This window comes from Varroa destructor, unplaced genomic scaffold (assembly GCF_002443255.2).
Source record: "Varroa destructor unplaced genomic scaffold, Vdes_3.0 BEIS01000001.1, whole genome shotgun sequence".
NCBI lineage: Eukaryota > Metazoa > Arthropoda > Arachnida > Mesostigmata > Varroidae > Varroa > Varroa destructor.
Genome location: NW_019211454.1, coordinates 14,975,940 through 14,988,789, shown reverse-complemented (window position 1 = coordinate 14,988,789; position 12,850 = coordinate 14,975,940). Strand labels below are relative to the sequence as shown.

The following is a 12,850-nucleotide window of genomic DNA, read 5'->3' as shown; positions in this document are numbered from 1 at the left end:
ATATATATATATATTTTTTTTTTAGTTAGTCCCGTCGAAGAAAAACCACTGTGACTCGTTCCTACATTGTGCTGTCGCACCGACCAGCCTATAGACACCATTAGCTACTTTGCCTACAACTTCGGAAACTACTTTCGATTAGCTTCCGCAATTGTAGGACGACAAGGTCCTTATGCTAATGCTTGCTCTACGTCGCCTTCGAATAAGGTGACAGCCTTTTCTTGCTAAAAAGACACTGGAAGTCTGTGTGACGACGCAGCGTCCATACAGCTTCAACTAGCCTTATACAATTCGGATAGTAGTTCGTCGCAGTCACACAAGCTTTTAATGTCGTGTCCTTCTTGCAGGTCGCCCAGTGTCCTGGCTTTTGTATAATACAACAATGTCGTACACAGTTGGATAGTTTAAAAACTAAAATCCTTACAGACCGTGTTGGCCTCTACTTGGGTGATTTCAATCCCTCTTGCCTTGAATTTCTATTAATTTTTCTCTTATATACGCCATTATGGAGCGTTGATAACGTTCAACCGTAGAGTTTCGTGTCTGCTGGGCCCTAAGGCCGTCATAATGCCCTGGGCAAATCCAGGACCTATTTACACAATGTCAAAAAGCAAATAGCGGCAGCACTAGCAGCAGCGTACGATCAATTCATACGGTTGTTTAGCTCCTAGCACGACGAGTATATATGCATAGGTATGGCCACTATGCCGTTGGTTGCTAGGCGTTTCATAGCCAACAACCAAAATACCTACCCACAAAGCATGGTTTTCTGGGTAGGTATTTTAGTGTCGATGAAATGAACCCCCGCAAAGAGCGGATTCGCTGGCTGGCTGCGAACGTTTCTGGTGAAGCCGATATGAACTCCAGTGGTTTTGAGCTAGCTAAATAAACGCAGCGTACATTGCCATAAAAATAGATTATACGCATTTATTTATATTCGTTCGAAAGGTTCCTTGGCTAAACAAAAAGTAGCACTGACCCACACTTTGTTATTGTTGTTGTTATTGTTGTTGTTATTGTTGTATTATTGTTTCATAGTTTTTCGGGCGCTCAAGCCTGCGCTTGTTGCCTCTCTAATGATACGAAATTGGTTGACTATGTGAAGTACATCGCACTTGTCAGCTAGCCTAAATACGCGTATTTGTACAGGATATGTTTTTTTTTTTTTTTTTTTAATAACAGGCGCTCGTTGTTGTGTACTCAGTTGGTGCCCCATCAGTCAAGCAATCTGGCCAATAAACTAGTGCAGTAAGCTGTAATCTGTCTGTGTTAATAAATATAGTAACGACAGTAAACATACATGATAAGGCCGTTCGTAAACCTTGTAAGGGAACTAATGCATGAAAAATAAGCCTGATAAAAGGAGGCTCAATGCTTGCACTTCGCGAGCGCAATTTGCTAGGCAGGTCAAACAGCTCTGTAGGTATGGATGCAAGTTCGAAGAACAGATGTTGGCATACAATCGAACTTACAATAGAATTAATAGTGACGAAAAAAATAGCACGAGAGGGGAATGAATAGATCAATAGGCAGATTTCCTTCGTTCGTATTCGAAGTCGTAAAAAGTTGCTTTTCTTTTACATTGGAGCAGTAACTATAAAGGCCAAGACCATGCTACAGGACACCTCTAGTCGAGATCTCGATGAATATAAAACGGATTACATTACAGATGCGAAATCAGTTATGTGTGTAACGGAAACCTCTAGCTAAGATCGTAGACTTTCTCATATATATAGTACAATAATTCTTTCTAGCAATTCACTGCAGAAAAGAATAAAAAATCGAGACAGGAAGATTCCTTGACGAGAACTCTAGGACTATACTTAACTTCCATAGGTAGCCATATATTGTACAACATGAGTATACCTCTCGTATATGAAGAAGTGTGGACCACATCATTCGGTCGTTCATTTTCGGCATCGGTCGGCGTATATTTTCGAGCTAGGCAGGAAGACAGTTCTAGCCGATGAGGATACTATAAGTCCTCATGATCTCATATATCCTCAATGCGTACCGAAAGCTGCTGCATTGAAGCTCCCGTTCAACGCACACAAACGAGAAGAATTAGGAGCGATTCAGACTACTTTAAAACATCCACAACGAATCCCCGACGTTTTTGTGCATCAGCTTATATGTATATGTACATATCCTGTTGATTAGCGCAAACGGTACTTTCACGTATAAATTTTTTTACAGTTCATCTGAAAAACACTTGCCGAAAGTCGAAGACAACAAGTAAATAAAGAATAAACACAAATTGATGAAAAGCCTTACCTTTGTTTGCGACTTTGATCATGTGCGTGAACGAAACAGACGTATAACTAGTGCCCGGCGGCACGAGAGAAACCCTAATGCAGCGCCGTTGTCCTATGATAAGGTTATATGAAGCTGGATTAGCTTCTATTTGTCTTATCTTTCTCCGACTGCATTTGTTTCAACACTGTATTGGTACCTCTGCGCATTCATATAGACACCTAACTACCGCCTCGCGAAATCAAGCAATGGCTATAACTATAATGGAGTTGGCTATAACTTAGAGATTATCGAAAGGAAAATGCTCGTTGCGGGTAAATTTTTTTGACTGATCTGCGTTTCACTGTACACCGCTGAATTTCTGAGCCGCCCGGTCAGTGAAATAGCTTACCCTCGACGACTTGCCGTATGCTAAAAATAGTATCACTACCTGGCGCTCGCAACTTGGTGAGAGGCGGCAGAATTTAAAATTATTTATATTATGCATCTTGTGTATCGGATCGCGCACCATATCTCCCATTTCGCGCTATTTACTAATTAAAGGGCCTTCTGAGAACTTCGAGCGGGCTAGGTATCAACCAATAGAACCGTCCAGTCTAACCAGTTCTCGTCCATCCTTCTGCTACCACTCGCTGCTGGAGACGCTGATCTGGGCGTCTGACTTTGATGCTGCATGAAAGGATATAAGGTGGAAACGTAGGGCCAATCTCCTATTTATGGATCCATGAGTTGTAACGTGTCTGAAGTAATGTGTTATATGCGCGATGCCTATCTTAGTGCGTATTAATATAACGCCAACGGTGTGCAAAGGAGTATTTGTGGCTCCGCTTAGATGACATGCTGAGTAATTATCAGCTAAGCGAAGCGTTGAAATCAATATTTCCAATGAATTAAATACATTCGACGATGTGTTTTAACTTCGATAACCAATCGACGCTGCCTAATGACTTATAGAATGAACGTTAAGTCTGCGTTTCGTAGTACGTAAGGAAGATTGACGCACGTAACAACTTCAACTGAAGAATGTGAACGACGAAACGAGAAGAACTGCAACTAACCTGTAGATTGAAATAAGGTGAAGAATGAACAGCATCAGGGATGGCTAAAGACAAAGGAGTGGTGTGCTATTATTGGGATCGATACGTGATGGAAATTAACCAGTAACTGGCAATACTATTCCACCGTAATGATGCATGTATTATGTATATACAGGTAATAACAATTTGAACTAACGACGTTTCCCATTTAGCGCTTAAGTAGTATGGCAGACTAAGAAGTTTACTATACTTCCTTAATATCGAATTATGGAGACAATACGTATAAAATCTTTGTTTTTTTACTATAGTACACCGCTATTTACCTTATGGAGTAATATCTGCTTCTAAAAACAATACTTAGGTTAATAGAAAAACTTAAATTTTTTAAGCCTCGGTCCATTTTACTCAGAAGTGTTCATCCGAACAAATTTATGATACGTATCTGATTTCGGCACTCACCACCAAAGAACTTGGTCGTAACATGCACCCATTTTTTTTCGATTCACTTATATTACTTTCCCTTTAATAGGTTGTGGCCTGTGGCCAAAAATCATCTTGTGTACCTGATTTTTTCCCAGTTGCCAAACCTTCATACAACGGAACCTCCAATATCCTCGTTGTCATTTTTCTTCCACGTGCTCGCTTATTACAACTACTAAAGTCCGTCGAAAGCAAAACATCATTATGGCTTGGCGCCAACAGTAAAGAGCAATGAATCACAATAATCAAGGGCGAGACACCTTTACCCAGACCACTAGCTATAACCCCACTTCGCTTGAACGACTCCAGCGTAATGTCAGGAGCCCTTCTACCGTTAACTAACGTAGCAGGACTTTCGTCTAGCTAGCGTACGTCACCTTTCTTCGAGGTTACAAAGCCGTTCTTCGTCTCTCCTCAAGGGGTGATTTGAAGCGGAAAAGGGAACGAAAATCGAGATAGATTTGTCATTTCTGAAGAGAACAGTACGACGATATTGATGAAAACAGCAGGAAGCGAGCACATTTGGCTCTTTATGCCTCTAAAAACATCTGTACCATGTAAAATTGAAGCTGTTATGTGAGCCGATGACAGTCATTGTGGGGAGTACTCAATCGACGTTGTTGTGTCGGTGCCAGGAACGCTGCAGATGATTTATTGCGTGGAACAGCGGGGTTGCAAGATGCGCAATAGAGATATATGCGCATGTCAACTATGGGATACGTTCCGTGGGCCGAGGGCTGAACATGAACAGGCCGAGCTGTTCATATTTTTTTCAAGTCAGGAAATCGTAAGGGTGCTTGAACGACACGGCCGAACTGGGGACTCGATAGGGGACATGACATAACGCAAAGATGAAAAAGTAAATAGCCAAGTTATATATTTTGGAACATGTTAGAATGGTCCTTATAATACGAGGTAAACGGCAGCCAGCTGTTTTTCTCGTCATAGCAAACTTTCAGTGTTCAGCGACTTGAATAGATATGTGTCATATATTGAATAGATATGTGTGCCTTCAATAGATTATGTGTCACATTACTCTCGAAATAGGGTCGGTGGCCGATTTAACAGAATGCATATGAAGCCCGTACCTTTGTCTATGGTCCTAATTGAACTTCATGTGTGTGGCGATCTCATTCGTTTGTTTACAAGTAAAAACGGCCTGCTTCACTGGAGTCGAGCCACGAGGTGAATTTAAAGGCGTGGCGCCTCACGATGCGGTATCTTTCCCGTGTTTGACAATCGTCGTCTAAAATTTGAATGCGCTATTCAGTCAAACCAATATTAATAGCTGTGAATCATCGTATGTAGTGTAAATGTACGTAATGTAAATTTTAAATTAAATTCAGTAGGTATATAAAATATAGAAGTATAAACCTAAAGTATCTGTTACTAACATTACTAACTAATTGAGAAGTATTAACAGACTTGTTATTCCAATACTTCCCCGTTTAGTTCGATATACGTACGATGCGCTGCCCAATATCAACGGACTGATTAGCTCAAGAGACTAACACGCCGTTGGTCTTGACAATGGCGGATTGCCTCGTGTCACCGTGTCAATAGTAGTGAGCCTTATGATGTGTGTGTGTGTTAGATCGAAACAATGTGCCCGTTTCGCTGGCCCGTTAGCTACCAGTGGTCAACAATGTCGCCGCAAAATCTATTTTTTTAGGCCTCATATTTGTTCCTGCTGGTCGAGAGCCTATGGACAATCAGAGAATCTGGCGTAGACTCGAACCCGGAAATAGACGCATCTTGTTTCGTGTTGGCAGCCAGACGTCTTATGAAATGCTTATTGGCAATACCGGAGGTAGAGACACAGAAAGAGACCGCGAACGTGGCAATTGATGCTAGTTGCGTCAAATGATGAAAAATATCCCTTACGTATGCAAACCACTTCAGCGGCGTCCCAAAGACTTCAAGGCAGCTGTCTTACCCCCCTCCAATGCCATATACTTATGTGCTCCACAAGGACCCAAAACGCCGTAGGGTTTCTAGAAGCTAGGAAGCTCAATTTAGCTGTGGAAGTAATCTTGGCCTTAGGTACTGTCTACAGGTACTACGAAAGAATGGGCTCCATTGGATCGGTCTGCATGTCACTATGTCTAGAAGGGACTCGAGTTACAGACGAGGACGTCACAGAGTAAAAAAATGCGGTGACTATAAATGAAGACTGTCAAATGTCAGCGGCTCAGCGGATCCAATCTCCTTCCTAGTCTCTGTGAGCATCGATCTATGTTTGGGTTGACCTTTTCGAAGGGTAGAACTGTCTATTCCTTACTTCACATTAGAAAATACCCTAGACGCAATTGGATAAATTCAAAATGAACAAAGACACCCGCTGAGACCCATTCACTACGGAGAAGAGGAGAAGCCAACAATATTGGTGGGGGCGAGCAATACGATGTGATTCGCATATAAGGACTACTGTCAACATGGGCGACTCCGAAATAGAGCAGGGTTGTAGGTTTTTTTCCTAGTGCAAAAATCATTGGCGTTAAATAAAAAAAAAACTTTAGATACTGAACTTTTAACGAAATTTGATTACTCCTGAATGTTTGTTATATATTTTTACTCCGAAGATGGACGAATTATTCAATATGAGAATTTTAAAGGCGAAAGCATTTCACCCAACTTAATTACTCTATAAAGATTTTGCTATAAAAATACCAGACGTTCTTTTAGTTCTTTCTGCACCGATATACAGTAACATTGAATCAGTTTGCATAATTTCACCGTATCACCGGTACATTTTTTAATAAACCTTTTTTGTTGATTTCCTGATTGGATCGGCTATCCTATTGTCCATGTAGCTTCCCTAATGGAATTGAAGGCGGCTGAATAAATTGTCGACTATGATGCAACGGTAAAATGGTGCCCTATATATTCAGTTCCAGAGAGGCAGTATAATTTGCCAGTTTGAGGCACCTTCATTATCTCCCACCATTGCCGTACCTGGATCTCGATGCCCTCGATCTGACCGAATTTGGGGGATCTGTGCTCCCCGACGGCGATTATTATAACCTAGGTGAACGACGGTGTGCTCATAGCGGTCAGTATGAATGCTTACGTGAAACAACAACCTTATCATAGGCGGCAAAAGACAGGCTGTGCAACATTGCACCTCATTATAATACGTAATAAATGCAAGAAGTACATAGCTCACAGGCACGCGCCTTTGAGCTATGTTTTGGCTCAGTTTGTCGTGTTTTTCCCTCACTCTCTGTCTTGTTCGTTCACTCTGTCTCTACAGTTCTACTTGTCCTGCAAATCTCCGCCAAAACCTCCTCACCCGTTGGAGCGTGAATGCGGCCTGATGTTGAAACAATATGGAGTCCCTAAACGCAAAAAAAGTGATCCTAGCTTTGTTTCTCAATAGCGTCTAGCATCTGTGTTTACGTTTAAAGTAAAGTATGCCAAATTCAAATCTCGGCCAAATGTTCCAGGCGGCATTTAAGAGAATTCGACTATGTAGAGAATCGGCTTTTTCCTCGGCACCAATTCGCTGTCGTTGAGTGCTGATGGACAATGACGCGTTAACAATCATTGTGCACATATATATGATAACCTCGTATTTATGGAGACGAAATGATATTCACGTCCCTCGAAAAATCAGTCTAACGCTCAAATCATATATTATTATGCATGACTATAATGGAGACGCCTTTAAAACCACGACAAAGATAAAGTTTCATTCCAGAAACACGTCCGTACCCACCGAATCGACTGTTGGCCACGAAAAATGGTTGGCCGCTGTAAAGGCCAATCGGATTGCATGATCAGTAGCGAGCACTTCGATGGATGTCCATTTATACGTAGATTTCGACGCAACTGACTTCACCATTACAGCAGCTGCTGTTAATGTTTGCTGGCCCAACGACGATTCAGCGACGAATTGTCGCCATTTACCCACAGCTGAATTTGGCGTCAATCAATATGAACAAGACGGACAAGCTAATCGCAAGCCAAATGACGATTTTCTCCTTGTAGCTACAAGTTGAAGTAATCTGCCCTTCCTAGAACCCGTACCCATGTGTACGGGTTCCAGGAAAGGAAGAAAGAAAGGATAAAGAGCGACTTACAGGAGATCAGGCCGATGGAGCTGGAAGCGGGGCTCGTGGCGACGGCTGAAGGTTGGTGTTCTTAGGTTGCCGGCCGGGAGGTCAGGGATCAAGCGCACAGAATTACTTGTTCTCTTCGACAACCGGGCTCTCCTGGAAGCTGAGACGCTCAGGGGGATGGGTCGTTTGGCTACCTCACATGAAACGACCTCCTTCCCTCGAGTAGGCCAGAACAAACGAAGTAAACGGACGAGTATGCAGGAAACTGAGACTGAGGCCGCAGATTGGGCACTGCTGGTCGACGCAGGCAGTGAAAGTGCTGTCCTTGCCGCTAATAACGTCATTGAAGGTGGTAGTGACCAACAACATGAACTATTAATTTTTTTGCGTAGCAGCTGGTCAACGCTGCTATACCTCACCTTACCTCCTATGTAACGCAGCACTAACGGTTAGGGCAATAGGTCCTGTTACACAACGTTCACTAGAGCTCGCATGCATTTTAATTATATGTAGCAATACCCCCCAAATATTCTACTATAGAAGATCGAAATACATACTTAACTGGTTTAAATCTATGTACCGATCGTATAAGCACATCAAAGATGGATTCGTTTCTGTGCCATGAGTATCAGCTACGTCCGCAACCAGTTATGCTATTGTCACATTTATAAAAATGACTATAAAAGGGCGTACAAAGGGCCGTCATAGTGGAACCGGTAGGGGAAAAAAGGGGAAAGGAACTCTGTTTGGATATGGCAAAATTACCGAGGACATACGTCGAGTGCCGGACTGATTGTACGATAATGACAATAGCGGTAAAGGTTTATTTTAACGCACCAGATTACAGCTGTAGGGATGGCAATTTGGCAAAAGCAAATTCACTTCTGGTGTTGGCTAGGGACCCGGTGCGACCATGTTTAGAAGCTAGGCCAGCTCTCGGCCTAACGTTTCGAATAGAGATCAGTTTGTTTAAATTAGACACAAAAATGAATGCGAGTAATTTAGTGGGCTTGACAGCGTGGATGTTGGGGTCTGCTTCAGTACTGTATCAGCGGAATTGGCTGGTTGGATGGAACACGGTGGCGGGTCTCGATGCCCCGTAATAAATAGACAGTGAAGACTTGTGAGGGACGAGGCTGGCAGGCGAGATCCACTAGAAAAGCATATTATCAATTTAGCCGGATACTTCCAGCCAGCGACATTCAATGCACGGATCGATAACATCTTAACGAGCGCTCACAGCGGCACCAACAACGGCAATAGCAGTAGCAATAACGATTTTGGCATTCCACTCAAATCGCGTTTATTTTTCCATTCATTCGCATTAACATTTGAAAAACATCAAAGTTATGACTGGAACCTTAGCTTAACTCTATGGATTTTTGTAATCTACAATATTGCTACTAGAATAGAAAATAGAAAAAACGGTTATTGGAGAAAGACCTGAAGGTCGCCGAGCTTTGGCGGTGTCTGCCAACATTATTGACATAAACATGGTCATTATTAGAACATCTATTTCCAGGCGAATAAATAGATATTGATATATAAGTAGAAGGATCCGTGGAAGGTGAAACATTGTGGGTACTGGCTTTAATTTAATCCGCCACCTCTTTTTCTAAGCAGCACATCAGCGTGGCGTTCGTCAACGTTACTAAAATATAAGGCTTTCGTTCACGTTGGCTGAATCCTGCCCGCCAGCCACAATGAATGGATTGGAATGATGTTTCTCGGTCCACTGAGGGTGAACGAATGAACCTTGATAAACATTTGTGTTTACCTGAATCAGCTGAGTTCTTTGCCGCGACCGCAGACTAGCTGATACACAGGTGCAGAATTGACTGTGTCCGGAAAACAAGACTGTTGACGGTGATACTGGTGGCGGTCGAAAAACTACAGTTAATCAAATAGCAGAACAGAAGACGCGGGTATGACGAAAAAAGATGAGTTTGATTTAATATTATTGACCTATGAAGTGTTGAATCTGATAATTTTTTTAATGCACTTTTCGTTTCTCCAGTTGCCTTCCTCAAGGTACAGATGCTGAGCATATGTATATGTACTTAGTCATGAATTTAGAATCGGATGGGGCTCTCCCCAAAGAGCACTGGCTTTGTAGCTTCTCTTCGATCTGTTTGCGTTAGATATCCATTCTCCTGTAAGCACCCAGACGTCGTCGTTGATACACAGGCCTAATATTGCCCGTTGTAAAAGGGACAAGCCCCCAGAAAATGAATGTCCCATTAAACGATCAGCTAGGATTATGACAGTTGTCGCGGCAGTTGCCTGCGTAGCTGATTCTGTTAAGTGGTTTGAAAGCGTTTGAAACAAAGAATGGAAATAATAATAGTTGTTGCACCACGACAACTTCCACGTGAGAGGAGTAGGTAGTATGACTTTTTACGTGTAATCCTTCTGATTCGCCAAGAAGAAGCATAACGAGTCGAAGAGACGGCTTTCAACAAGAAACGACAAAATCGAGTGAGATTTCTTACATTCAATAGCTACTATATGTGCATAAATATCAGGATAGCTGAATAAAAGAGGCTCCCGTGGGAGGGCACTCACGAATAGACATAAGGCAGATACGTCCGATTGGCCTCCACTCGATAGATTATACTACTGCCAGCCTCAGCAGCAACTGTGACAGAGGACTTACGAACATATGCTACACAGCTAAGACTACCTGTGCTAAGGGAAGGTTGAAAATACGTTGTGGATTTATCTTGTATCTACCTACACCGGTCTGCGCAACTAAGGTTCTGACATAAGGGCACTGACACCGAGGAATTCAACCTCAAGATTTTTACCACCCCACACATTTTTATCCTAAGGAAGCTGCTCGTATCGGAGAAAGCATTTAGGTGATTTTGCTGACGATCGTACCATTCCGATTGTTAACGTAATGGGTGCAATAAAGGCCGCTACCACCGACCCCATAATGGGCTAAAATGACTTCCATGTTTTTATGCTTAACATGGATTGTAATTCCTTGCAGCATAATATTGAACGAAATTAATAAATATCAGCGCATATTTGCCATATATAGCCTGCTCCCATATAAAATGCGGTAAGGTCAAGTATCGTGTTAGCTACAATTTACCAACTTCCACTGATGTGTTCAAACTGGGGTAACACTTGGCGCATTGTTTATCCTAACAAGCACGTGTTTGTTCGCTACCAGATAAAAATCAGTTACTTCTAAAGCCAGACAACAAACTCCTCACAGTGGGGAAAAAAAGCGTAATTTCACAAGCTATGATCCAAGCGCTTCGCGCTGGGCAACGTGTTATCAAGATCAAAAACTGGCTTTTTTCCCCAAATAAATAGTTCACGTTAAAGCCACACTGTCCTTGCGACTTGCGAAAAATATGGGAAAGTTTTCCATAAGGCAAACTGGAAGTTTCTCAATAGTATTTAAATTTACAAGGCTTAAAATCACGTAAAATGGTTGGAAAAGCCATTTTCATTATATCTAAATTTCTGATACAGAGACTAACGACCGTTTTGAGAAGGAGAATATTAACAGGAGAATAATAAAGAAAACAGAATAATAATAATAATTAAAAAATCAAGTAGTCGGGCTAAGCTCCAGTGGTTAGTCTTTTTAAGACTATTTGCGCCTTTTGTATTTATTGGCTATTTTGAACTATTCGGTCTGCTATCTGCTTAAAATTTGATTTCGTTAGACTCCTTTTGTGTATAACTTATTTGAGCGACTTTTCAACGGAGATACGCCTACAAATACCGCTTAATGCACCGCTATTATTAAATTAAAGGAGGAATATATTGGAAATGGCTAATAAGTTGCTTAGGTCCTAAACTGAAGATATAGTAACCGTGAATAATAAGCTATAATAAATAGCCATAATTGCCGGGAATGATGCTTCTAGTAAACGAAAAAAGTTCGCCGAGCTGTTTTTTTAGTTCAAATACAGTCTTCCAAATAAAATTGATTTAGATTCTTCATCCTGTGTAAAGTATTATTGAAGAGACAGGAATAAAAATAAACTCAGTTCAGGTGCCTAAGCCACAATAAATAACAAAAAAATGCACCTGGCCTACAAGAAATTTCGTCAATTGTTTATCAGGAGCACTAAGTTGGCGAACAGGGAATATTGATTAAATTAAGTTAATAATCGTATCACTTTATAGTTAAAGCAGATTCTTCTTACGTCTGTAGCACCTACAGCAGACTTCTTACTTACCCCGCTTACGTCAATCCTATTATCATATATCGCAATAGATGCGATACCCGTTTTGTGGTCTCGCCTTATCGGCATCCCTCTTATCGCAATCATAGGTGAATTAAAATGGCCTCCTGATGAATGATCGAATGCTAACCCCCGCTCTAGTGCGCCACCTGTTCATTACGGTGTCGATCACGTCTTGTTTGATATAAATGGCATGTCTATTGATTCACATTCTGTTCTAATGTCCATTGTATTTGACTTACCGTATTTTCGTTCATTGTTGCCATGGGCATAGTATCGTTTGCACTGGAGACCCCTACACATTGGATCCATTGAACTTTTCAGCTGTTTCTACTTCAAATGAATTTGGTAAGACAAAGTTCACAAATCATAACAAGTATGTATATAAACGGAGTTTCATAGGTTGGGTAGTCATTGATGTTACTAAAAAGGTTTTTGAGATTGTAAATTGCGAAAATTACTTCTAGTTAAAAGCCATGTAAATTTATAATAATGGGCATTTTCGTAAACAAAAAAGACTATTCAAATGTATTATATCATTTTTTACACAGCAAATAGCTGAAGGTAAGTTATGCTTATTTTCTCACTTGCACGTTTTTCTCCCCCTATTTTCAGGTATACGGAGTTCGTAAAAGACTGTCCAAATGGTGAGATGACGAAAGACGAATTCGCCAAACTCTACGGCCAATTTTTCCCCCCGGGCGATCAAACGAAATTCGTCGATTATATCTTTAACGTGTTCGACGAGGATAAAGTAAGTTACAGCCGCCAGCCCACATCTCAGACTCGAGGAACTGTAACAACTTTG

At 41.5% G+C, this 12,850-nt stretch overlaps 1 protein-coding gene and 2 long non-coding RNA genes across 8 annotated transcripts in view; 2 read left to right on the top strand and 1 right to left on the bottom strand.

The window, feature by feature from the left end:
* The window catches only part of LOC111247114 (uncharacterized), a 51,298-nt gene extending 48,198 nt beyond the window's left edge, over positions 1-3,100 (bottom strand). The window contains exons 1-2 of the long non-coding RNA XR_002671967.2: positions 2,275-3,100; positions 1,867-2,149 (exon numbers count right to left, since the gene is read on the bottom strand). This is a non-coding gene — a long non-coding RNA (uncharacterized LOC111247114). The remainder of the gene's footprint in view (positions 1-1,866; positions 2,150-2,274) is intronic.
* The window catches only part of LOC111247072 (neuronal calcium sensor 1-like), a 76,254-nt gene that overhangs the window by 45,218 nt on the left and 18,186 nt on the right, over positions 1-12,850 (top strand). For all 6 annotated transcript variants that reach the window (XR_015328230.1, XR_015328235.1, XR_015328234.1 and 3 more), the window contains one exon: positions 12,658-12,796. Coding sequence is in view for 3 of the 6 variants with exons in the window: in XM_086989957.1 (XP_086846083.1) it covers positions 12,658-12,796 (139 nt within the window). In the remaining 3 variants the exon portion in view is untranslated. The remainder of the gene's footprint in view (positions 1-12,657; positions 12,797-12,850) is intronic.
* Positions 4,377-6,260, top strand: LOC147758298 (uncharacterized). Its single transcript, XR_015328260.1, has 3 exons — positions 4,377-4,629; positions 4,920-5,085; positions 5,223-6,260. It is a non-coding gene; the product is annotated as an uncharacterized LOC147758298 (long non-coding RNA).